The following is a 26985-nucleotide window of genomic DNA, read 5'->3' on the forward strand; positions in this document are numbered from 1 at the left end:
GTGCGGGTCCTTACCCTCCTTAGGCAATGATCCTGGCTCCTACCATATCTGTAGGGAAGGAACCCCCTGTAGAACAGCATTAAAAAGGGAGTGCAGGTGGGGAACCAGGTGTTCCATAAATTTTTTATAGTATGCAGCTGTAAAGCCGTCAGGTCCAGGGGACTTGCCGGACTTCTGCTGTTTAATGAAAATTATGATTTCCTCCTCCGAGATCTCCTCAGTCAAACCCCGGTTCACATTATGAGACAACTGAGGAATATTGGCAGCGGAAAGAAATTCTTGAATTGCCATCGCAGTAGGTGGGACGGAAGTAGGGGATGAGGCAGAGTGCAGGTTGTACAGGTTACTGTAGAAGCTCTAGAATTCAGAACAAATAGCTGCCGGGTCGTTAAGAAGGTGATTTTTGGAATTTTTATATATGAGGATATTTCTAAGGGAGAGAGAATGTTGAACAGCGAGTAGTTCTTGTTGAAGGGAAGGGCTAGAGAACTGTTTATGTTGTGAATCCAGTTGTTGGAGGCGGATGGAGAGGGAGTTAGTTCGAGTTAGAAAATCCTTTTTAGTTTTGGATGCTATACTAATCAGATGTCCACGTAACACAGCTTTATGGGCTAACCCGAGAGTGGAGGGAGAAGTGCCTGGGAGAGCATTTAATTGAAAATAATCCATAAGAAGGGTATTGAGACTGGTGATCGTATCGCGAGAATGAAAAATAGCATAATTTAAACGTCATGTCGTTGGACGAGGACGTTTAGTGATAAAGGAGAGGTCAGCTGAAACAGGAGCGTGATTAGACCATATCAAAGGATGGACTTTAACATCCCCAAGCCGGAGGGCTAGGTCATGGCTGAGCAGGTATAGTGCCGAGTAAGGGGCTCTCGAACCCGCCAGGAATCATAGAGAAGCTGGGACTTCATGAGATCAAGCAGTGCCTTGGAGTTACGGAGATCCGCAGTGTTTTAGTCAGTGGCCCCCAAGGTAGATCTATCTAGTGAGAGGTTCAGTACTGCATTAAAATCACCAGATACAATAAGGGAGCCCTGCTGTTTATGAGAGAGAAGGGTATCTGGTCTAGTAAAAAAAGCAGGCTGGGCTTGGTTAGGGGCATATATGTTGACAATGGTACAGAGAGTATTGTAAAGAGTACCCACAAGAATAAGGAAGCGGCCCTCCTCATCTTTATAAGAGTCGATCATATCAAAAGTGAGATGGCAGGCAAAGAGAATAGCAACACCCTGTGTTTTATGCCTAGAGTCGCAGGCGTGATAGGTGGTGGGATAGGTTTTAGAGCAAAGTTCTGGGTGGAGATTTCACAAAAAGTGGGTTTCTTGGAGGAATACTAAGTCTCCTTTGTATAAATTAAGGGTGGTAAAGAGTTTGCTACGTTTTTGGGGAAGCCTTTCACATTGATGCAGAGTACCTTAAGACCCTTGCGCGATGGTTGAGAGGAAAGCTAGAAAGAAAAAACAATTGAAAATAGATAGGTAAGCAAAAGTAGAAAGGAGAGGATTGTCCTGTTTGAGAAAGAATGGAAACCGGTGAGGGATAAGGAAGGTAGGTCGGCCAAATGTGCTGACAGGGGGGAGGGGAACATGCACTAATAAAGCACATTGGTCAGCAATTGGGTACAAGACCCTGTAGGGGCGCAGCAGAAGTGGGCCGCATATCCATAGTGATGTCATAGAAAAAAAAAGGGCCCACAAGCCCTAAATATAGTAAGAATTCAAGAAGAAAAAAGTGTAGTATCGTACAGGTGTAGTATAGGGAGAGAAAATAAAAGAAACAAAAAAGGGAAGGAGGCCACAAGAAATAGGAGAAAATATAGGTGAGCCAATGTTGTGCAAAATAGGAAAACACTATAAGGAGGGGAACATATAAATGGGTAAGGGAAATACAATAGAAACAGAAAAATAAAAAATAATAAACAAGGAATGGCAATAAATTGAGGGATAAATCTTCCCAGACAAAATCTAAATACAAACTATTAGACAGGATTTGTATATTTATGGACATATACATACAAACAGTTCAACAGAGTCTCAATAAAGCTGTAATAAGCAAACAGTTAAAACATGAATGTGTATAGAATCGATATATCTTATAATCATTATAATGGAGCTTCACCAAAGCATAATTACATAAACCTCTGTAAATATATCAAAAATAGGCTAAATGAATTCCAAATATAAATAGTGAGACTATAGTATAAAGTATTCATAATGGGGGGTGTCCTCATAAGTGGAGGGGCCCCACCATGAAACCACAAAAACAACATAACAGTAAACCTTTTAGAGGGTCTCAGGGATCAGAGTGGAAGACTTGGAATACGCAGGAACAGTAGACCATTCTGGTGGAAGTGGGCGTCGAGTCGTCTGGCGAGACCTTTGGGGGAGGGGGCAGAGGATGTAGGGACAAGTTCTTCGAAATATACTCAGGGTTGTAAGAAGAGATTGGGCTTCAAGGAGAGACCGAGCCACATGTAGCTGGTTCTGGTGCCATATTAGAATGCGAAAGGGGTAACCCCAATGGTATCTTATGTGATGGTGACAAAGCAGGGTACAGTCCCTACATTTAGCAAGAGTCAAAGTGGAAACATCCTGGAAGATCTGGAGAGTAACATCCCTAAAGGTGACCGAAGGGAGATTGCGGACCTCACTCATTATAGTCTCCTTCGCTGTAAAGGAATGCAGCCATTTCAGCGCGCGATGGGCTCGGTCTAGGAGCAGATGATCTTCGGAGTAGAGGGAGAAAGTTGCATGAACAGGCCTTTGAGATAGAGCTGAAGGTGGGGAAGTTCGACATCTTCAGGGATACCTCTGATGCGGATGTTGTTACGTCGGGCCCTGTTATCTTGGTCTTCTTGGCCGTCTTGAAGCTGAGCAACATCTTTGCGTAGCTGTGTGAGGTTGGCATCATAAGATTGTTGGAATGTAACCACCTTCTCAACTCTATGTTCTAGTTGGTCTGTTCTGGAACCAATGGCGGAAATTTCTGCTTGCATGGTATGAAGAGCCTGAACAGACTTTTTCACATCTTTGAGTTCTTTGAACAGTATAAGAAAGTATTTGTGAGTAATGGGAGAAAGGTCATCTTCCTCCAATTCTGAGTTAAAATGGACAGTAGTTGAATTTGGCGCGATATCTTTAGCGCCAGACAGAGATTTAGGTTTCGTGAGGTATGGTATATAAAAAGGGTAAAAGAATATACAGTATATATACAGTCAGGTGCATAAATATTGGGACATTGACAGAATTTTATATTTTGGCCTCTATTCACCACCACAATGGCTTTGAAATGAAACAAACAAGATATGCTTTAACTGCAGACTTTCAGATTTAATTTGAGGGTAATTGCATCCAAATCAGGTGAACGGTGTAGGAATTACAACGGTTTCTATATGTGCCTCCCACTTTTTAAGGGGCCAAAAGTAATGGGACAAGCAACTCAAAAGCTATTTCATGGACAGGTGTGGGCTATTCCCTCATTATTTCATTATCAATTAAGCAGGTAAAAGATCTGGAGTTGATTCTAGGTGTGACATTTGCATTTGGAATCAATTGCTGTCGACTCTCAAATTGAGATCCAAAGAGCTGTCACTATCAGTGAAGCAAACTATCATTAGGCTCAAAAATCAAAACAAACCCATCAGAGAGATAACAAAAACATTAGGTGTGGCCAAATAAACTGTTTGGAACATTCTTAAAAAGAAAGAACGCACCGAAGAGCTCAGCAACACCAAAAGACCCGGAAGACCACGGAAAACAACTGTGGTGGATGACAGAAGAATTATTTCCCTGGTGAAGAAAAACCCCTTCACAACAGTTGGCCAAATCAAAAACACTCTCTAGGATGTAGGTGTATATGTGTCATAGTCAACAATCAATAGAAGACTTCACAAGAGTGAATATAGAGGGTTCACCACAAGATGTAAAACATTGGTGAGCCACAAAAACTGGAAGACCAGATTAGAGTTTGCCAAACAACATCTAAAAAAGCCATTACAGTTCTGGAACAACATCCTATGGGCAGATGAGACAAAGATCAACTTGCACCAGAGTGATGGGAAGAGAAGAGTATGGAGAAGGAAAGGAACTGCTCATGATCCAAAACATACCACCTCATCAGTGAAGCATGGTGGTGGTAGTGTCATGGCGTGGGCATGTATGGCTGCCAATGAAACTGGTTCCCTTGTATTTATTGATGATGTGACTGCTGACAAAAGCAGCAGAATAAATTCTGAAGTGTTTCGGGCAATATTATATGCTCATATTCAGTCAAATGCTTCAGAACTCATTGGACGGCGCTTCACAGTGCAGATGGACAATGACCCGAAGCATACTGCAAAAGCAACCAAAGAGTTTTTTAAGGCTAAAAAGTGGAATGTTATGCAATGGCCAAGTCAATCCCCTGACCTGAATCCGATTGAGCATGCATTTCACTTGATGAAGACAAAATTGAAGGGAAAATGCCCCAAGAACAAGCAGGAACTGAAGACATTTGCAGTAGAGGCCTGGCAGAGCATCACCAGGGATGAAACCCAGTGTCTGGTGATGTCTATGCGTTCCAGACTTCAGGCTGTAATTGCCTGCAAAGGATTTGCAACAAAGTATTAAAAAGTGAAAGTTAGATTTAGGATTGTTTAGTTTGTCCCATTACTTTTGGCCCCTTAAAAAGTGGGAGGCACATATAGAACTCCACGTGTACTAATTAGGGGTGGGAGGGGGTGAGGCTTCAGTTAGTACATGTTGCAACCGTCAGGGCGGGAAGGTAGACTGTATATCAATCTCTCAGTAGGAGCCAATAACGGATTGAGAGATCCTGGGTTATGAGCAATAAAGAGAGCAGTAGAGATGTAGGGAACAAAGTCCAGCAAATTAGAGGATATACCAGTGCAGGAGCTGTATTGGGAGTCAGAGGCAGTCCCGAGGACAGAGGCTTAGGTTAGGTAGAAAGAAGTGTACAGAGTAGAGACCCACATCCAGCCCAGGGAGAGGCAATGAGAAATGGCTGCCAGCTCTTACCCTGAATTGGTGCTTCTGCAAGGTTGTCAGCAGAGTGGAGTAGTGGTGCTGAAGAGACCTGTCTGGCCAACGGGGATTGTCTCCTCACAGGGCACATGAAGGGCTGAAGGCTGGTGTCTAGCTGCGGTGTCCGCCAGCAAGGAGAGGAGGTCACGTGGGCACAGGCGAGCGGCAGCTCCGGCCGGGGACAGATCCTTGGGAGACCATCAGCGCCAGCGGGAGGAGAAGAGAGCCGCGTCAGGGACCCAGGAGGAACTGCAGCCAGTGATCGGGCACCACATCCGGGGGCAAGCGCCGGTCACGTGAGGACATGGGTTCCGCTCCAGAGCAGGTAACAAACGGAGGCCGCGGCTTCTCCTACCCGGACAGGCCGCAGGTTGTGGGGAGGCAGGACATGACCCCGGACTCTGTGCTAGAGGTCCCCAAAACGAGCAGGCACCAATGCATGAGCCCCAGAACAATAAGAGGCTCTGTGTACTGAGGAGGAGGCCAAAAAAAAAGGTTTGCTGCAGACACCAGACAGGAGCCCAGGCCACACACTTCTGCTCAGCTCGGCTGCTAGGCCACGCCCCCTGGCTATGTTTAAATTATGTCAGGGCCATGGAAGTCTACATGGTGCCCACCAAGTAGGCCATGGAGTCTCTGATTTAAAAATTTTGTTTAAGCAAGTTTACTTATCTTCCAGTGCCTAAAACTGCACTGATCTAAAGGCACAGACTGATATGTACCAGTGAGGGGCAGGATGAGCTCCAACAGAAGAGCATTGAGTCAGAGGATTAACTGTCACACTGCACATGCACTGACAGTAACTAAGTCAACCCAGACTTGACTTTAAAGAAAATATGAGTGAAGACATTCATTATGAAGCAAGATGAGACAATTCTGAACTAAGGTAATGTTCAATCAAGCGCTCATCTGCTTGTAGGTAAAATTCAACAGATGGCAGGCAAGAGTCTCCATCACCCAGGGCTTCCAACTCCTGACAGAAGTAACACTTTGGGGTAAATTTACTAAGATGGGAGTTTTATTAAGAAGTGATGTTGCCCATAACAACCAATCAGATTCTACTTCTCATTCACCTAGCACCTTCTAGAACAGGGGTGGAGAACCTTTATTCTGCCAAGGGCCATTTTGATATACATAACATTATTCGCGGGCCGGTGCAGGTCTCGCCCCCTCCGCTTGATGAAACACAGGGTGGGACCATAATTGGCGGTGAATACAACTATGCACGGAGCATCCTGAGGATACTCCGGGGAGCTGTAAGGGCAGCGGTGTGACCGTCTGAAGCGTCCTAAGAACACTCCAGGCAGCACTGTTGCATAGATTTTGGCTGCAGAATTCTAGGCTCCCTGCTAGCCAAATGAGGCTAGCAATAAAAAAGCTCAGAGGGCCAGACCAAATGATTCCGAGGGCCTTATACAGCCCCCGGGCCTGAGGATCCCCATCCCTGTTCTAGAAGATAATACCTTGAATCTGATAGGTTGCTATTGGCAACATAACTTCTTAATAGAACCATATTAGTAAATTTAGCCCTTCCAGTCTTAGTAAAGACAGCTTACGAGAAACAAGCTATACTGTTGAACAGTTGCAAAGATTTGTGACAGGGAATGAGCCCAGGCTGATGTCAGATCAAAAAGATGCATATAACAGAATTAGTTCTATAATAAAAAGAAAAACTGGTTTGTCATTCTAGATGCTCCAGTGGGAACAGGAAAAACATTCCTCCTAAATCTAATCTTGGCCAAAGTTGGTAGCCAAAAGCACATTGTAATTGCAGTTGCCTTCTCAGGTATTGCAGCAACATTGCTTATACAACTTCAGTGTTGAGCTAACAGTGTCTAAGTACTTATCAGGGATAAAACCATGTTAGCAAACAGTGGGGTCCTTTTCAGGGTCAATGGAATGGAGTTATAGGCGAGGACAATGTAAAAAATGAAGGCTGCAGATGGACTTCAAGGTCCATTATTCAACCTTTGCAACGCCTGGTATCCCAGCTAGTTTTAAATAAATGAATAGCTCTTGCTAAACCGAAACCCCAAGTAAGTTGACCTGTGCATGCAGACAGCTGATGCCACAAAATGGAAGTAGCCAGTTAAAAAAATCATGTCATCATGTGCTCTATCAGACTCACCTGTAACAAGACTACTGGCATGTCACTTGTATGCATGATAGGGAAAGGTGTCAATGCCCAGCAATGTTACTGTTCCATCCTGCATGTGTAAGCAACAGAGAAATGCAGGATGGCAAGCAAAGCTACCTCTGCAAAAGACAGGACCTTAGTTGTATGTTGTGCCAAATTAGTAATTTGGCCCACAATACTATCAGGTCTTCAGGGATTTGCCCAGTCAACCATAGCTGTGGCAGCATGGTGATATGGTGCTTAACACTGCTGCCTCACAGTGCTTGTGTCATTAGATTGATTTCAATTAAGGAAATGTGTGGAGTTTATATGTTCTGCCAATGTTGGCATGGCTTTGCTCCATACAGTCAAAAAATATACTAATAGCCAGTGGCGGATTTTACCTAGAGGTGTCAGGGCTGCAACCTCTCCAGCACAAACTATAACCCCCTGTGAGCCCCCAGTATGTGAATTAGCAGTAGCAGTGGCAGAGCTTCCTGCTAATCGCATATCAGACATGCAGTCCCAGCGGGCTGTTCTTTCTCTCCTAGGACTTCCAGTCTGGACTGCAATCAGCAGAAAGTGCTTACAATGGGTAGCCACTTCTGCTTTTATTATGGCAGCCTTATTTGGCTTCTAGGGGATGCAGCCTATGCAGTCCCTAGAAGTTGTTTTTTTTATGCACATGTGCAGATTTTGATTCTATTTTGTCCGCTGTTATCTTTTTGCGCATATGCAATGGATAGAGACTGGACAGTGAACTGCAGCTTGGCCAGCACCCCTATAATAAAAAGGTAGGAACCACCACGGGTAATAGGTATTTCTCCCATTCCATCCGCACACTCAGAAAAGTCATTGTGGACAAAGCAAAAGGGACTAATGCAGAGTGAGAACTACTGTCAGATAGTTGGAGTAGCATGTATCTTGTATGAATGCCCAGAACTGTACAGATCTGTCTGATACTGAGACTTGTGCCGGCCTCTGCCTTCATGGGAGAAATGGGGACGTTCTAATTGTACAGTACGGGTGTGTTTCTACAAGTGCAAACTGATTCAGATTGGGAAAAAGAAGCATATACAAAGGAAAACAGTATTATTTGTAGTTGGTCATGGACAAATCAAATAGCGGATGCACATAGACAGTATTAGCCAAATGCTTGTGATTGTCTGTTGCAAACTCTCTGTTGTCATTGACTTTTGCTCCAACATAGATTATTGTGAGCACGTATAAGCAAAAGCTAATGCAACATGTTTCCGGTGTATTAGAGAGGTCTTTGCATTGATGCATTTGTTGCACATAAAATGGATGGTGTAATAAAGTGGGATGTAAGCGTCTGTAATGTGTGCTTGGTGTAAACCAGACACATATGCTACTGTTGCCAACAAGTACACATCTGCAGTTCTGCATATGGGCAGAAATACATGAAACTTTTTCAGTCTAAAATTACACCAGCTCTGCTTTAGCCCCATGTCTGTTGTTAAAAGCTACATTCTCTGCATGAATTATAATATCCTTAAAAATAAATAATATCCTTAAAATGAAATAATACTTGCCTACCTTTTGATTGTCCTCCCCGGGAGAAGCCTGGGGAGGACAAGCAGATGGGCCGTGACGGGGACAGGGCCTGATGGGTCATGTCATTAAGCCCCACCCCCTTAGTGGCAAATTGGTGCGATTGACCTAAATTTAAATAGGGGGTGGGGCTAAATTACATGATTCATGTAGAATTGCGTCATTAAGCCCCGCCCCTACTCAGGGACCTGAGATCGCCACGGAAATTCTCCCCATTCTGTACACTTCACTAGGAAGTGGGCAGAATGCGGGAGAAATGCCTGCCCTTCCGGGGGGTGCGTGGGGTTACCTGAAAATCGGGAGCCTCCTGCGAAAACCGGGAGGGTGGGCATGTATGAATAATATCCTTAAATTAAAAAGAAAAGGCAAATACAAACAATATCCTAATTTTTACTACATTGTTACTCTATTACATTTAAAAGTTAAATTGCCCTAATTTTTCAAAATATTCCCTACTTTTATTATTTCACCGCTGTAACTGAAAACTGACTGGAGATGTATTTCCATTACATGTGAGATTCTGCTTATGGGCCTGATTCATAGATGTATGCTAATGTGATCACAGCTGCAAACATGTGCTAATAGTTCCAAAGTTTACCTGAGAATAGGAATGTCCACTGCTGCCCGGCTTTGCGTACCAGGCCAGCGTACATTATGGTAACATTGCCGCACACTGACCAGCCATGCAGCCCTTGCAGGAGGTCTGACCTATCTCAGAATCTCCTGAGTCCTGACACGCAGTAAGCTCTCATGCTGCGTATGTAATCACAATGGCTGATTTATGCATGCCCATGTAACGGCATTTAAACGGTAAAACACACCTTTGCTTTTCTAACCAACCCCACTACCTCCCCCAAATGCTGATTACATGTCACTCACTTTGCAAATGGATTCTCTGTGCATGTGGAATTGCAAGACAATCGCAGTGCTCGCAGTGCAACTTTGACGCATGCGCAATAGCAAAAAAAAGCTTGTTCTGCCTACATCTCTACGTCAGGCCCTACTGCAGTGGTTCCCAGACTGTGTGCCGTGTCACCCTGGGGTGCCTTGGGACACTTGCAGGGGTGCTTTAGGTTGGTGGTCCAGTACCAAATCAAATTAATTATGGTCATTGTAATGTAAATATGTGGACAAACAGAAGCGCAAACCTGTCCTCTACCACATAACTAAACTAAAGGATGACAGGTAGCACAATTCACTTCACTTTACTACTTTACATTTTTTTTCCCCCTGAATTTCTCAATTACAAACGTTTGGCTTATGGGTGCCATGAAAACAATTCTGATACTCTAGGGCGCCGCAGTTCAAAAATTTTTGGGAACCACTGCCCAACTGTATGTCATACTCCTCCACATTATAATTACATCTTCCCTGTATTATTCACACTGACTCCTGTCAGTACCTCTGTTACTAGGTGCCTCAGGCTCTTACCATTGTCTGCTCAATATTTAGCATACTGGAGAGTATTTAGTCAGCTCCTGTTTTCACTCAGTTCAATACCTTATTTCTTCCCTGCCACTTATTTATTACCATTTATTTATTACCACCTATACATTAACAGAACGTAATAGTTTCTAAGATGTAATCCAGTAATATCTATAATAAAGTCAGCAATGTGGCTCTGCAATGCTCACTCTGTCTCCAAGAAACTGTGATTTATGGGTTGGTTTTTTTTTGACTAATGAAAATAATTCAATAATTAAATTGGATCTATCTGTCTCAAATAAAACCATGTAGGTATTTGGTAAATCTATGAGAGGGGATAATTTGCAACTGGAGCACACATTGCTAATTAAGCACATTCCTTTTCTTTTGCACACTGTTTAATTATCTAAATTATGATTGCTGACAGTCCACACACACAGGACGCTCGCAAGCGGGTCGATGGTGCCGAATTGCGCATGCGCACGACGGAGGGAGCTCCATCGTGCGCATGCGCGAGACCCGAATAACGATGGCCAAGCCGTCGTTATGGGTCTCGCACCAAAGGGGACGTGCTGTCGATGGTGAGTGACAGCACGCCCCCTTTGGTAGGCGTGCCAGGGGAGTGGCTGCCAGACGGAGGCGTTCCCATGGGAACGCCTACCGTCTGAGTCCGGCCCCACTGACATCAGTAGTGATGTCAGTGGGAGTGATTTGGGCCAAAATCACTCCAGGGATTGCGGTCACCGAGACCCTACCGTAGGGTCTCGTCGTAAGCACGATGGTCGTCCATGAGGCCGCTCCAAGTTGAGGGAGGAGGGCCCTGATTCAGAGCGAGCGCTCTGGTCTGAGCGTCCGGCTCTGAATCAGGCCCACTATCCGGTCTGCAACTGTTGACCACACCAGAGTCACATTCTCAGACACGCCGTGGACAGTGTACAGATTCCTGGACATGTATCACCACCCAACAGGATTCAGGTGGATTTCCAGACTGTCCGGAGTAATCCCAGATTTTAGTAATCCTAGAAGCATCCTCTAGAGCTAGGTCACCCTAGTCGAGTGCCTACATCACCTATGCAGTGGCATCCCTACCTCTTGTGACACCTTGTATGGGTAGGGGTGGGCGGGCTTATAGTGCATGCAGCAAAACCTCACGCTGGCAAAAAGGGAGCGTGATCTCGTGGGTGGGGCAAGGCCTCGCTGGTAGGGGCGTGGCCTTGCGGCCCGAACCCCTGTTTTTGTCACTCCGGGGGTCTGGGAAATGTGGACTGTCCCCGGGGACCAATCTGTTTGTAGTGCCAGCTCCCTCACTGTGTCAGGAGCCGAGTGCTGCACATAATGCTACAATGCAACACCCGGCTCCTGTCACTAAGGAGGAGTCGGCGGGTGACACCCGGGTGCAGTCCGCACCCACCTTGTGACACCACTATACCTATGCCCAGAGGCGGCCATTTTTGTTGTCATCTTCATCAAAGTACCAGTTCCATGAAGAGATGCACCTCATGAGGCAAGCATCTGGAGATGTGTTTAAAGCTGGGTACACACCCATGCAATTATTGGTCTGATCAGATAATATTGGCGGGTTGGCCCAATAATTGCAAAGGTGTGTATGAAGGAGGGGTAGCCAATAAATGGCTTCAAATGCACCTGCAATGGTCGGAACAGGAGGTCAAATCAGAAGGCCCTGATTAAAAATTGCTATATCCGACCTCCCAGTCCCCTTGAAGAAAGAACTCATTGAGCTACAAATAGATCAGAAGGTTTATCGTATCTGCAGAGTGATCTGAAAAGTGTGTACCCAGCTTATAGGTCACATCTAGAGTGAGCTTGCTCCACTTACTGAGCTGAACTGATGCATGCCTACCTTGGACAAATGTAGTCATGTGCAGTATGGAAATGTATGCTCTACAAGTATATTTACATTCAAATCTAAATGGTGTCTCATTTATCTATATGTAGGAAAAATACATGTATTTAAAATTGAATAAATTATAGACTCCCAGAGGATACATGCAAATATGTTATGAATCTATCAGGGATAGAAACTAGGCATATTTGAAGGCATCATGAACTTGTGAAGACAATTTAACCAAGCAAATGGACCTAAAGCAAATACTTATTATTTTATATATAAAATTCATTGTTTGTTTGTTTGTTGGTTTGTCTGCCCGGTTACGCATTCGGACAACCCTGCACCGATTGGGATGAAACCAATGCGAGGTGGTCCAGTTGTATCCTGGCCAGAATTTAGGGGGTTTAGGGTACTGGTCGGACCTTTCCGTTGATGTATGCTGATCAGTACTTTGACACGGGGAGCCTGTTCTGAGCCTTCCACTGGATGGATTTGGATGAAAACTTCACAGAGTGGCGAAAGTGAATCCCAAAAGACATACTAGGGGGTTGAGATCCCGGTAAGACCTCCCGTTGGTGTACTCTGTGCTGAACTTTGACCTGGGGTGTCTGTTCTGGGCCTTCCACTGGATGGATTTGGATGAAAACTTCACAGAGGGGTGACAATTGGACTGGGATGTCTAATGGAGTGGTTAGGGTCCCGGTCAGGCCTCACGGCGGAGTGCTTCGGGCAAAACTTTCACTGAATGGATTTGGATGACATCACATGATAAAATGTAATAACTTGAAGATACCCCCCTGCACAAATTGGGATGAAACCAATGCGAGGTGGTCAAGTTGGATCTTGGCCAGGTTTTAGGGGGTTTAGGGTCCCGGCGGACCTCCAGTTGGTGTACCCTGGGCAGAACTTTGACCTGGGGAGCCTATTCTGAGCCTTCCACTAGATGAATTTGGACGAAAACTTCACAGAGTGGTGACACTGGATCCCAGAAGACAAACTAAGGGGTGGAGGTCCTGGTCGGACCTCACTGCAGAGTACGCCAGACTGAACTTTGACCTAGGGAGCCTGTTCTGGGCCTTTCACTGAATGGTTTGGACAACATCACATAATAAAACTTAATAACTTGAAGATTTAAACCCGGGCACCGCTCGGTACTTCTGCTAGTTTGAAATAAAGGCAGCCACAATGTCCCATAAATTCAAGAGTTATAGAAAACATAAATATGGATCAAAAGAACATAGAAATATTTCAGTTACATCACAACTGCTTTTACTTTAATTGTGTATTTAGGTTTTTTTGTATTTTGCATGTATAAATATAGAGGTTTAGATGGGCCAAATTGTTTGTTTGTTTGTCGTACGAGCCTAGAACAAGCAAATGGTGCCATTGAAAATAGTAAATAATGATACTTCCAGGGTTCAGCTATGATCTGTGGCAGTTGTATAGTAAATGCTCTTCCAACACCTTACAACTTAAGAAACATCTTCCAGTTTCAAGCCTTATAACTCATTGTGATATATTGCACATTGTTTTTTTAGCGATTTAGGCATGTTTTTGTGTATACTTCCAAAGATATTATATATACCTATACACTACCGTTCGAAAGTTTGGGGTCACTTAGAAATATCCTTATTTTTGAAAGAAAAGCACTGTTTTTTTTCAATGAAGATAACTTTAAATTAATCAGAAATACACTCTATACATTGTTAATGTGGTAAATGACTATACTAGCTGCAAACATCTGGTTTTTAAAGGAATATCTACATAAGTGTATAGAGGCCCATTTCCAGCAACCATCACTCCAGTGTTCTAATGGTACATTGTGTTTGCTACGCCCGTTAGAAGACTAATGGATGATTAGAAAACCATTGAAAACCCTTGTGTAATTATGTTAGCACAGCTGAAAACGGGGTTGCTTGTTAGAGAAGGTTTAAAACTGGCCTTCCTCTGAGCTAGTTGAGTATATGGACCATCACATTTGTGGGTTCGATTATACTCTCCAAATGGCCAGAAAAAGAGAACTTTCATGTGAAACTCGACAGTCTGTTCTTGTTCTTAGAAATGAAGTCTATTCCATGCGAGAAATTGCCAAGAAACTGAACATTTCCTACAACGGTGTGTACTACTCACTTCAGAGAACAGCACAAACAGGCTCTAACCTGAATAGAAAGAGAAATGGGAGGCCCCGGTGCACAACTGTGCAAGAAGTCAAGTACATTAGAGTATCTAGTTTGAGAAATATATGCCTCACAAGTCCTCAACTGGCAGGTTTATTAAATGGTGCCCGCAAAACACTAGTGTCAACATCTACAGTGAAGAGGTGACTCCGGGATGCAGATTGGCAAAGAAAAAGCCATATCTGAGACTGGCCAATAAAAGGAAAAGATTAATATGGGCAAAAGAATACAGACATTGGACATAGGAAGATTGGAAAAAAGTGTTATGGACAGACAAATCTAAGTTTGAGGTGTTTGGATCACACAGAACATTTGTGAGATGCAGACAAGTGAAAAGATGCTGGAAGAGTGCCTGATGCCATCTGTCAAGCATGGTGGAGGTAATGTGATGGTCTGGGGCTGCTTTGGTGCTATAAAGTGGGAGATTTGTACAAGGTAAAATGGATTTTGAATAAGGAATGCTATCACTCCATTTTGCAACACCATGCCATACCCTGTGGACAGCACTTGATTGGAGCCAATTTCCTCCTCCAACAAGACAATGACCCAAAGCACACCTCCAAATTATGCAAGAAGTAGGTAGCTGGTATTCTGTCTGTAATGGAGTGGCCAGCGCAGTCACCAGATCTCAACCCCATTGAGCTGTTGTGGGAGCAGCTTGACCATATGGTATGCAAGAAGTGCCCATCAAGCCAATCCAACTTGTGGGAGGTGCTTCAGGAAGGGTGGGGGGAAATTTCTTCAGATTACCTCAACAAATTAACAGCTAGAATGCCAAAGGTCAGCAATGCTGTAATTGCTGCAAAAGGAGAATTCTTTGACGAAAGCAAAGTTTGAAGGACAAAATTATTATTTCAAATAAAAATCATTATTTCTAACCTTCACAATGTCTTCACTATATGTTATATTCATTTTGCAACTCATTTGATAAATAAAAGTCAGTTTTCATGTAAAACACGAAATTGTCTGGGTGACCCCAAACTTTTGAACGGTAGTGTATATCAAACATTAATTTGACAACTAGAGTGCCACTGTGCCATGCAAATGCATCATGGTGCTTTAAAGAAATACAATACATCTCATTGCCACGTTTAACCAAACTTTGTTTTAATTACTTTTTCTGTACATGTAGTACTATTTCCTACCACCAGATGTCCAGAGTAAAGATGCAACAGTCATTATCATCAACTTCTTCCCCAAGCTGTTTGAAATTGACTTTGATCTGAACTGTCCTTTACAAGCCTCTGCTACTCAGTCAGTCACATTCATTTCAATGTCATTTAGCCTTCAGATGCTGTAGATATGGAAAATGGATCATACGCATAACACTACAGTACATTACATACTTTAATATTGTACTGTATTGATAGCTTTGTAGATGCTGCCGTAAGAGGACATCTGGAGCAGTGATGCTTCATACATGTAATCTCCATCGTTATATATATGGCACTGTATTGTATTCTAGGTGCTGGTACTAATTATGGGTGTCTGGAGGAAAAAAGCATGATACTGTATGCTTAACAATGCTTAAATGACATGAGGCCTGTCCAACTTTACTCTGTTCATTGACATTTTCTTTTTGTTTAAATTCTTCTGTTTCGTTTTGTTTTTTTGTTTGAATTACGCATAGATACCATAGACTACTTCTGTAAGAAGATTCTCTTTAGATGCAGAAGTTAAATGGGTTAAATAATTTTGAGATACCTTTATTTTATTTACAAGGTTTTAAAGAAAGATGTGTCTGTGTGTTTTTTCCTATGAGAAACTGTTCGATCTCTTCCTATTTCAATTTTCAACACAAGCAGCAACAATTGTTATTATACTGCCTAATTAATTAGAAGATTTAGTGAAGATTTAATATGCACTGCACCACATGTGATATCCTCGCTGACAACATGCAGGAGCGCATAATCATGGGTACACATTAGACAATGTGCCCGATATATCGTTCCGATCTGCCTCAAATCGGTAATGTGTACCCAGCCTATGATTGTATGCTCATTTGAGCATGACAATGTAGGAGTCTTAGAGTGTATATGCCTACGTGGCACGGACCACACACAGACCTGGTCACAGCCCCTCCTCTTGTCACAATAGGCATTTAATCATTTTCAGCCCTAGCCCGTTGTGGCACTTAAAGCCTGTCCTGGATGGCGGCACAGCTTGACCACCCCTAGTGTCGGCTATGGTTGCTTGTTATTCACTTGGCGGGCAATGCTGCTCATTTTATTTATATTTTAATGCGCAATTTACATTTTTACAGTGTGTATTACGATTCTCATAAGTGGCTCCCCCTTACAGAACATCTAATACTGGTACTAAATATGAAATAGTAATGCTGATTTTGACAACTATGTAATATCACAATACCAAATAACTACTAAAATGGAAATGGAAAGGGGGTCAATTGTTATAGGACAACATAGTCCTACAATGCAAATTCAAATATCATTACATAAAATCTAGAGCACTGGTGCCAGGGGCTGGCTGGCAACTTTTAGCCTGGGGGGCAAATGCATGCAGGCGGCCCTGGCAGAGAAGTAGCGTGTGTGTCCAAAGAATATGCGTGCTACGGTGCCCCCCCCTCCAGTGTTCCAGGGAGGAGGCGGGTCCATATGGGAATAATGTAAGGTAAAAATAAAGATTAGGGCAGCCCCCTGTCGTAGTGCCCATATGCAGTGCCCCCGTGTGCCACAGGAGAGAACACCCTTATGCAGGCCTCCAGTAGTGCCCCCAGTAGTAGTCCCCCCCTTGTAGTGCTCCCAGTAGAAGTAGTAGTCCCCCCCCTTTGTAGTGCCCCCAGTAGTAGTAGTCCCCCCATTTGCAGTGCCCCCAGTAGTAGTAGTCCTCCCCTTTGTAGTGCCCCCATTAGTAGTAGTCCCCACCTTGTAGTGCCCCCAGTAGTAGTAGTCCCCCCCTGTAGTGCCCCCAGTAGTAGTCCCCCCCTTGTAGTGTCCCCAGTAGTAGTAGTCCACCCCCTTGTAGTGTCCCCAGTAGTAGTAGTCCCCAGTAGTAGTAGTCCCCCACCCCCCTTGTAGTGCCCCCAGTAGTAGTAGTAGTAGTAGTAGTCCCCTTATAGTGCCCCCAGTAGTAGTAGTCCCCAGTAGTAGTAGTCCCCTCCCCCTTGTAGTGCCCCCAGCAGTAGTCCCCACTTGTAGTGCCCCCAGTAGTAGTTCCCCCCCTTGTAGTGCCCCCAGTAGTTGTAGTCCCCACCCCCCTTGCAATGCCCCGAGTAGTAGTAGTCCCCCCTTTGTAGTGCCCCCAGTAGTGCCAGACACCCCCCCCAGTAGACACACATAATTTAAAAAACAAAATAAAAAAAACCACTTACCTGAATCCCCGCTCCCGCCACCGCCATCTGCTCCTCCGTCTGTCCTCCCGGGCCGCTCTGCATTATGGGAGAGAGGTCATATGACATCATGACGTCTCTCCCATTGCCCACTGCGGGAGCCAGAAGATGGAGCGGCTCCCGCAGTGGGCGCAGTAGCAGCTAATGAGAGTCTGACAGACTCTCATTGGCTGCTGCTTACAACAAACACACAGCTGCTGGAGCCGGCGGCTGTGTGTTTGTCAGTGCATGACGCTGTGGCCCGGGGGGCACATGGCACCCTGCCCTCCGGCCCAGCCCGCCACTGACTGGTGTCTACATAACCGTGTTTTGGTTTTGGCAAAACCACCCTCGAATGTTATGGTTTTGATTTTGGCAAGCCACACTCAAGTGTTTTGGTCTGGAGTCGGTTTTGGATTGCTTTAAAATTGATAAAGACAGCTAATATCATTAGCTTTGCACCTGTTTACATGAATCACATGCAATCCAAACTGAGATTTGCCTTTTAAATCCAAGTTCGGAACTTTCAGCAGACCCGAGCTGGGACTCTGTTCTACATGGAACCCCAAAAGTGTCCAAGCCGGAGCTTGATTCAACTCAGAATCCCTAAATTCGGATTCAGGAAAACCAAACCGCATATCTTTACTATATACTGTATATATATATTTACCATGAGCACATCTTACATGCTAATGACGCTGCAGTAGCAGCTATCCTTCTTTATAACTACTGAGTATGCTTTCTTTTTACTGATTAAAATACTAATGTTAAAAATAAGGTAAAAATGATGAAAACAAATAATAAAACTAGCAAGCAGCTATGTCAGAAGTGATGTGCGAGTAGTCCAAGGTAACATGACGTGGGGTTAGTATTTTTACATACTTAAAAATAAAAAGAAATTCAATTTATTATGACAGGTCTATTTAATTTACATAACATAATGTATGGTTTCCAGTATTTATTGTATGCAATGCCTGTACACAAGAGATCCTGCTACACAAACTGTATTACTTCTAAAAATAAAACACTGCCTCAATTGAAGTTTTGGGATAAGCAATGAATTCCCGACACAGTGACTTGAGAAGGCAATGGATTGCAGCAATGTACATCAAATGCTCTGTGAACAAACTACTATTTTCTAAAGATAAATATACTCATCTGTTTGAAACCTCTAGGTATATACACTATGTTTTTGACCTTGGGAATGGTCCATCCTTGATGAAAGGCAACTCGGAGCGACCATTGAATGATAACCAGTGGCACAGCGTAGCTGTCTCCAGAGATCCAGGAAATGCACATACGCTGAGGATTGATGGGAGGACAGTCACACAGCACTCTACAGGGGCCAGCAATCTAGATCTGAAAGGTGAGAAAAGTATTACCATTATTATAACAGAAAATAGCTGTGATTTACAAATGAATCTTATTTCTCAATATATGTGTATTTACTGATCTGAATGAAAAATATGACTAACTCTGCTGATAAATATAAAGTGTCCAGCTATTTTTTTTTAAATTACTTCATGTTTTGGTATTACAAACAATAGTACTGGAGAGTATAAAAATATAATAAAAAAAATCCTCCCTGTTATAAAACAAGCTCAGAATAAACAAATAACAATAGTCCTTAATGGATTCATGATGACTTTCTTAACTTTCTTAAGACATACAGGCAGGGCCGCCGACAGCCGCTCCGGGCCCAGGTGGCAGGAGGCGTGGCCACGCCCTCTTTGGAAAAAAAATGCATTTTTGCAGCTGCGCGCATGGGGAGGGGGGCGTTGTGTGCCCCTCAGCCCATTGTACAGCCAATGGGGAGCGCAATCAGCATTATCGCTCCCCCCATAGGCATAGGACACTGCTCCGGCTGCTGCTTTAGCAGCCCGAGCAGTCTCCAAGTGCAGCCCAGCACACAGCAGCGTGTGCTGGGCTGCTGTGACGTAAGAGGGAGGGGGAGCGGTGCCGGACCCGGCCCCCTGCAGCAAGACCGGGCCTGGGTAATTTGTACCTGCTCTCCTCCCCCCTCTCTCCGCCCCTGCATACAGGGTCTGATTTAGCTTGGATCGCAATTGTAATTGCAACTGCGAATCCTGACAGAACGCAGCTGCTAATATATGCAGATACAGCCACAACCTTATCCGTGCATAGAGACGCCTACTGCTGCATTCTCTTTTGCGACCGAACACGCAGACCAGCATATACATCGGGAACATCGGTCACCGTTGACAACTTGCGGCTTGTCTGACCTGTCTCTAATTCTGCGAGTTTCTGCACACGTAGAGAGCTCCTGTGCTGCAAAGGTGATGATCACACTTGCTAAATTAAAGACTCCCATTAAACAGCTTCCAAATGGTAAGACACACATGTGTTTTTATGACCCCCCCAAACGCTTGCTGTCAATAATTTCTGCATGTTCGCTGGCTTGCAAGTGCCATCGCAATGCGATCACACACATACGCTATGCTTCATGCGTGCAGGAACAAAATCGCTCGGCTGCATTGATGTTTACAATTGCGATCCAAGCTGAATCAAGCCCACGGTTAGAGTTTCTTATTTTGTGTACAATGTACCCATTTCCCACTCCATCAATACTCTACTTAAAAATAATGATGATGATGATGATCATCATCATCATCATCATCATTTTATTTATATAGCACTTTATTCAGGATGTAGTTATGAGACCGGCGGCCGCGATTCCGCCGGTCTCAATACCGACAGGGGAATCCCGACAAGGGACGTAATATATCTTAATCCCAAAAACAGAACACAGAAGGATGCCAGCCTGAAGGAGGTGGGTCCAGGGCACCCTTAGCTTTTGTCTCGGAGGGGGGGGGGGTTGGTTTAGGGAGCATAGCAGGTTTAGGTTTTTTTGGGGGGGAGGTTATAGTTATGCACCCCTGGGGGGGGAGGGTTAGGGTTAGGCACTAAGGGGGGAGGGTTAGGTTTAGGCACGAAGAGGGGAGTTTTAGGTTTAGGCACTAACGGGGAGGGGTGGGGAGGGTTAGGCTACAAAAAGGAAGGGTTGGGGGGAGGGTAAGTATACTTACCCGACCCCTGTTGGGATACCAACCATCGGGATGCCGCTGCAGACAGGCGGCATTACATACCAATTCCCTTTATTCCTGTTAGCTCTCAAACCACTTAATATTTAAAGAATAGAAAACACATGACCAACACATAAAAGATTAAAGAGCATATTTATTAATCTCAATCCTTAAAGTATGCGGAAACTGCAGTTAGGGACAGAATTAAGAATCCCTTAGATGTAGGATAGCTTGGATGTATCTCCCGCTTTCCATCCACCATCTCCATAGTTTTCTTTGGGGATGGTATTTAAAAGATCTGAATAGCGAAGCGTTGTGGCTCTTGCCTGAATGGTCTAACACCATCTTTAGATGGCAAGTGATTGCAAATATGATCACTTTTCTTCTTCCTGATCACCGGATGGACTTTTATCGGAGCCCGTGTCCTGGCAATTCAAATTGATACATTTCAAATTTAAAAAATCCTTATTGCCACGATGTGCAGTGATAAGGAGTCTAAATTTTCATGGGCAGACCGCATATTTTAATAAATATGCCCATAACTGAGAACAAAAAAGACAACTGTACAATTGCTATTATGAAAATATACAGAGCCGGCCCTAACCAATTTGGTGCCTAGGCAAGATTTTGGCTGGTGCCCCCTAGCAGATAATCCCACCACCAAGCTTTGTGTTTATACAAGGATGGCAAAAAATAACACATTGGTTCATGACCAATTTTTTATTGTTAAAGAAACACGTGTTAAACTCACAAATTATACAACTACAGTACAACTACAGTATAAATATAAAAGGAACCAAACAGCATTATAAATACCACCGACCTATACAATATAGCACCCCTGGTCTCATCCAGCACAGCATTCCCCGACCCTGCAACGTGACCCTTTCCACCAGGTACAAAATACTCTGCTCCTTGACTTCCCACCTAATGTGTGTTTGCAGCCACCTGTGTTGAACTAGGTAGTTGAAGAGTAAGGTGTTTCAACACAGGTGTCTTTGTACCTGGTGGAAGGGGTCATGTTGCAGGGTCTGTTATACTACCCTGCGTCATAATAAGTGAGCTGTATTCTCTGGCGTCTATTCCCAGCCTGATACCAGTACAGGTGTAGGAATGCGTTTGGCTGGGGACACAGAGTCTAGCAGGGCTGGGGCATGAACATTACTGAGGTAAGCACAAGCTGCTCATAAAAAGGAAAAATACACCCCATACTGTTCCATATACATAGTGCACATAAAGACACACAGACACATAGGGGCCGAAGCAATTACACTTGAATGTATTTGCGATGTGTCTGTCGCTCATTTCTGCTCGCAGCCCAAGAAGGTATGAGCAGAAATGAGCGCAGAACTTCTTACCATAATGTGCGCAGTACAAAAGCATGTACAGTAATTGAATCGCCCTTAAAAGGATACAACACCCTCAGCGTACAAGTATACAAAGGACTTCCATTCCTATGTACCCCATGATATGGATAACTAAAGAATTCTAGATGGTTTTGGTGTATTTTTGTATAAATACGTTGAGGGGGTTGTATGCTTATGCGGCTGATGCAATCCACATTCTAGAAAGCACTTCCATTCCTGTAACTAGTCTGATTTAGCATTAGAAGCAATGGGAAAATACTGTGAAAGGGGTTGGCCCAGCTCAACTTCAGACTTGAGTATTAAAGAAACCATGCAAAACATAACATTTACATCTTGTCCATTGTGTACATTTTAAAACCACTTTGATATATTCTATTGTGATGCAACATATTTCATGTACATAAATTGATTTTTATATATATCAAATGACTCTCAAGTCACTGACACTTTCATACAATGCAGCAATGCTTAATTTTTTATTTACTGAGTACAGACATTTAGTGATATCTTACAATTTGAAGTTATCTGTGACCTCAGAGATATATAGATAGATATTAAAAAGAGGACAGAGATCCATTATACCTTTGTTGAATCAATTTCATTGCCAGCAAACACAATCTAGACCATGTTGGCTTACTCCACTGATCTCCATCTTGTATATTGTTAGGACATGCTTGTTAAGGTCAGCTACAATTGACTCACTGGATGCTGTGAACAATAAAACTACATCTCCCAGCATGCTCTGTTTTACACTGGCTGAGAGACCAAGTGACTCTTTCGGCCAATAGCAATATGTTCACCTCACTTCCTGTTCCCGGGGATACATGCAAGAGTGGATGAATCATAGTAACATCTGATTAGACCGGCTGGCCCGGCAGGGGATGGCAGCATAAGTAAGTAGGCGTGGCTATAACTGTGTTTCAGGGAATGCGAACGTCCCACCCTAATTCATCACTGGATAGAATGAGATTCTGCGCATGTGTAGAAGCTCATTCTGATGGCTGCCTGATCGGAGCTGAGCCCCGATCTTGGTAGCTGCTGCTGTCCCACTCCTATGCTGGCCCTAGGCTTGGGAATCGGGATGTCCCTAGGCACTCCAGATGCCCCTAGGCATTTGCCTGTAATGCCTATGCCTAGGGCCGGCTCTGAAAATACAGTCAGGTGCATAAATATTGGGACATTGACAGAATTTTCATATTTTGTCCTCTATTCACCACCACAATGGCTTTGAAATGAAACAAACAAGATGTGCTTTAACTGCAGATTTTCAGATTTAATTTGAGGGTAATAACATCCAAATCAGGTGATCTGTGTAGGAATTACAACGGTTTCTATATGTGCCTCCCACTTTTTAAGGGGCCAAAAGTAATGGGACTATCAACTCAAAAGCTATTTCATGGACAGGTGTGGGCTATTCCCTCATTATTGCATTATCAATTAAGCAGGTAAAAGGTCTGGAGTTGATTCTAGGTGCGACATTTGCATTTGGAATTCTGTCGACTCTCAATATGAGATCCAAAGAGCTGTCACTATCAGTTAAGCAAGCCATCATTAGGCTGAAAAATCAAAACAAACCCATCAGAGAGATAGCAAAAACATTAGGTGTGGCCAAATCAACTGTTTGGAACATTCCTAAAAAGAAAGAACGCACAGGAGAGCTCAACAACACCAAAAGACCCGGAAGACCACGGAAAACAACAGTGGTGGATGACAGAAGAATTATTTCCCTGGTGAAGAAAAACCCCTTCACAACAGTTGGCCAAATCAAGAACACTCTCCAGGAGGTAGATGTATATGTGTCAAAGTCAACAATCAAGAGAAGACTTCACAAGAGTGAATATAGAGGGTTCACCACAAGCTGTAAACCATTGGTGAGCCTAAGGCTAAAAAGTGGAACGTTATGCAGTGGCTAAGTCAATCCCCTGACCTGAATCCGATTGAGCATGCATTTCACTTGATGAAGACAAAACTGAAGGGAAAATGCCCCAAGAACAAGCAGGAACTGAAGACATTTGCAGTAGAGGCCTGGCAGAGCATCACCAGGGATGAAACCCAGCGTCTGGTGATGTCTATGCATTCCAGACTTCAGACTGCAATTGCCTGCAAACGATTTGCAACAAATTATTAAAAAGTGAAAGTTAGATTTAGGATTGTTTAGTTTGTCCCATTACTTTTGGCCCCTTAAAAAGTATAGAAACCGTTGTAATTCCTACACCGTTCACCTGATTTGGATGTAATTACCCTCAAATTAAATCTGAAAGTCTGCAGTTAAAGCACATCTTGTTTGTTTCATTTAAAAACCATTGTGGTGGTGAATAGAGGCCAAAATATGAAAATTCTGTCAATGTCCCAATATTTATGCACCTGACTGTACATGTGCGTTAATGGAACATTTGAAAAAACAGGTACAGATGTGTCCTCACTCATCTTTGTTGTAGTTGCTAAAATGGGATGTGAAATCCCGGCAGGGGATTAATGATAGGCATCCAAATCCCGATGCGAGGGTTAGGGTCAGGCTAGGGGAAGGAAGGGCTAGGGTTAGGCACCCCCGGGGGAGGTTAGGATTAGGCACCCCCCCCCCGGGAGGGTTAGGTTGCGGGGAGGGGGGGTTAGGTTTAGTCACTCCAGGGGGGGGAGGTTAGGGTTAGTCACTAGGGGGGAGATTAGGGTTAGGCACCCCTAAAGAAGGGTTAGGATTAGGGGGGAGAGGGGAGGGTTAGGTAGTTTACTTACCTCCATCGGGATCTGCGCTGTTTGGGCTGCCGGTGTCGGGATTTGAACCGCCAGGTTCCAGTCCGGCGGTCATTCATACCGAACCAGCCCAAACAGCCCTTCTCAGTGCCTGGTCCTGTGAGACTCTGCTAGCGTTAAGCATCTTTTTTTCATCTTTTTTTTTGCTGAAAATGCGTTTAAGTTGCAATGCGATGCAAAAAGGACGTACTAGGAGACTGTGCTGATTAATTTGATATGCAACACTTGTATATCTGTGTGCGACTGAGTCTCTCAATCAGCATGCAAAGTGCTATGATGCACACTAAGTTCCGTTTACAGTCTCAGTTGCACTCAGATATACAAGTGTCAAACATCAGTCATAATCAGTACAGTATTTGTGCGTCATAGTCCATCGCATTTTGACTTAGATGCATTTTCGGAAAAAAAGACGCCCAACGCTAGCAGAGTTGCACAGGTCCTGATGCCTCCTCACACCAGGCATATCACACTGCATGGCGTATTGAGGATAGATGAGCAAGGAGACATCTGTAACTCATGAAGTCTTGAAGATTTCTAGAGGGGAGGCCTTTCGTCCTGTACGAGTCAGCGAGTTTCAAGTAGTAGGAGCCACAAAGGTAAAATCTAGAGCCCCAGTTAAAGTACAGGAAATTCTAGGTATTGTATTGTTAGTAGACCTTCACCTGTGGATTGAAATGAGCAAGTGGGAGTATAGGGATTCAGCAGCTGCTTTTATTACTGATTATATAAGGCTTTTGCTTTCAAAACGTCAATATTGAAACAGCTTTGCCATAGGCAGCCAGTGAGAGAATGCAGAACAGGTCTTATGTGACAGGAACAGGGCTGGTTATTTTACTACCTGTCTACTGCATTTTGTATCAATTATTTTTTTGACTAGAGTGAATTGCAGTAGTCATTTGTGAGGACAGAAATGCATTAATGTAGCAGTGTAGGATGATCTTCTGAGGGAATAAAATGCTTAATTCTTCCAATGTTCCCCAGATGATAGAAAATTAGCACCTTCTAGAAGATAATAGCTAGAATCTTATTGGTTACTATGGGCAACATCTCCAATTCTAAAAACCTGCACCTTAGTAAATATACCCCGAAGAGTTGATCATGGCTGACAACTGAAGGTTGCCATATAACATGCATTGGTACAGTATGAATGCCTCTTGTGGAATAGAAGTACAGACATTCCTCACTTAACGACCGAGTTCCGTTCCTACAACTCAGTCGTTAAATGAATCGGTCATTAAGCTAGGACGTATAGTGGCCGGAAAGCAGCAGGACCCATGCTGAGGATGACATGTGCCTATGTGTGCCCCACCTCCTCCGAGAGTGTGCCACATCCCGTCCGTCCTTTCCCTCGTGGGAGGCAAGGTCTCCTGTGTGTCTCGCACCACAGCCACAGTCCCCTCTCACGGCAGAGGCTGTCTTTTCGTATCAATGCAAGCCACAGTTAACTAGTCGGGGTGCCGGTCGTAAGTCCAAATGGTCGCTAAACAGGTAGGTCGTTAAGTGAGGAATGTCTGTACAGGAACTTCTTGGTTTTGCAGTACAAAAAAATTATTGCAACTGTGTTTGATGTATTTACTGTGTCATGCCAAGCTTCCTTTACTTAACTATATATAAAATAAAGAAAATGTCCTAGTTAAAGACATACAAGACAGGACTGTGGCTGCCATATAATACAAAGCGCATCCCAGTAGCCATCATAAAATACAGAGAACATCCCAGTGACCATCAGTCAATACAAAGAACATCCTAATTACAACAGTACAATACAGACAGCAACCCAGTGGCCACCACACTATAAAGAGAGCATCCCAGTGACTACCATACAATATAGAGAACATTGCATAACAGTTACACAATACAGAGAGCATCAAAGTGTATATCACATAATACAGAGAGCATCCTAATGACCTCCATGAAATGCAGACATCATCTCAGTGACCAAAATAAAATGCATAGAGCCTCCCAGTGACCACCATACAATACAGAGAGCCTCATAGTGGCCACCATAATACAGCATGTGTGACCAAGACACAATATCATCCCCTTATTATTAACTTCGTACAGCATGTCATAACAAAATTGATAATCACTTTGCAATAATGAACACCCTGTACATGCTCATACCAATTAAAAATGTACTGTCACTTTATTAATGTTATGCACGACTAGATTACCACATGATTCCTGCAGCCTAATAATGTGTTCACCTATAACAGCTGCCATTCCTGGGTGAAGTAAGTAAACCCGGTACTAGGATGGCACCAGGGCTTAACTCAGGTACAAAGAGTCCATGTAGAAACTAGGCACCAAAAGGAATGGACTGAGGTGA

The 26985-nt window shown here is 43.8% G+C and overlaps 1 protein-coding gene across 5 annotated transcripts in view; it reads left to right on the forward strand.

Annotated features, from left to right (window-relative positions):
* Nucleotides 1-26985, forward strand: part of NRXN2 (neurexin 2) — an 899334-nt gene that overhangs the window by 462638 nt on the left and 409711 nt on the right. For all 5 annotated transcript variants that reach the window (XM_088442540.1, XM_088442541.1, XM_088442544.1 and 2 more), the window contains one exon: nucleotides 18670-18860. In XM_088442540.1, coding sequence (XP_088298666.1) covers nucleotides 18670-18860 — 191 coding nt within the window. The remainder of the gene's footprint in view (nucleotides 1-18669; nucleotides 18861-26985) is intronic.

This window comes from Taudactylus pleione, unplaced genomic scaffold, assembly GCF_031769625.1.
Source record: "Taudactylus pleione unplaced genomic scaffold, aTauple2 ptg000313l, whole genome shotgun sequence".
Lineage (NCBI taxonomy): Eukaryota > Metazoa > Chordata > Amphibia > Anura > Myobatrachidae > Taudactylus > Taudactylus pleione.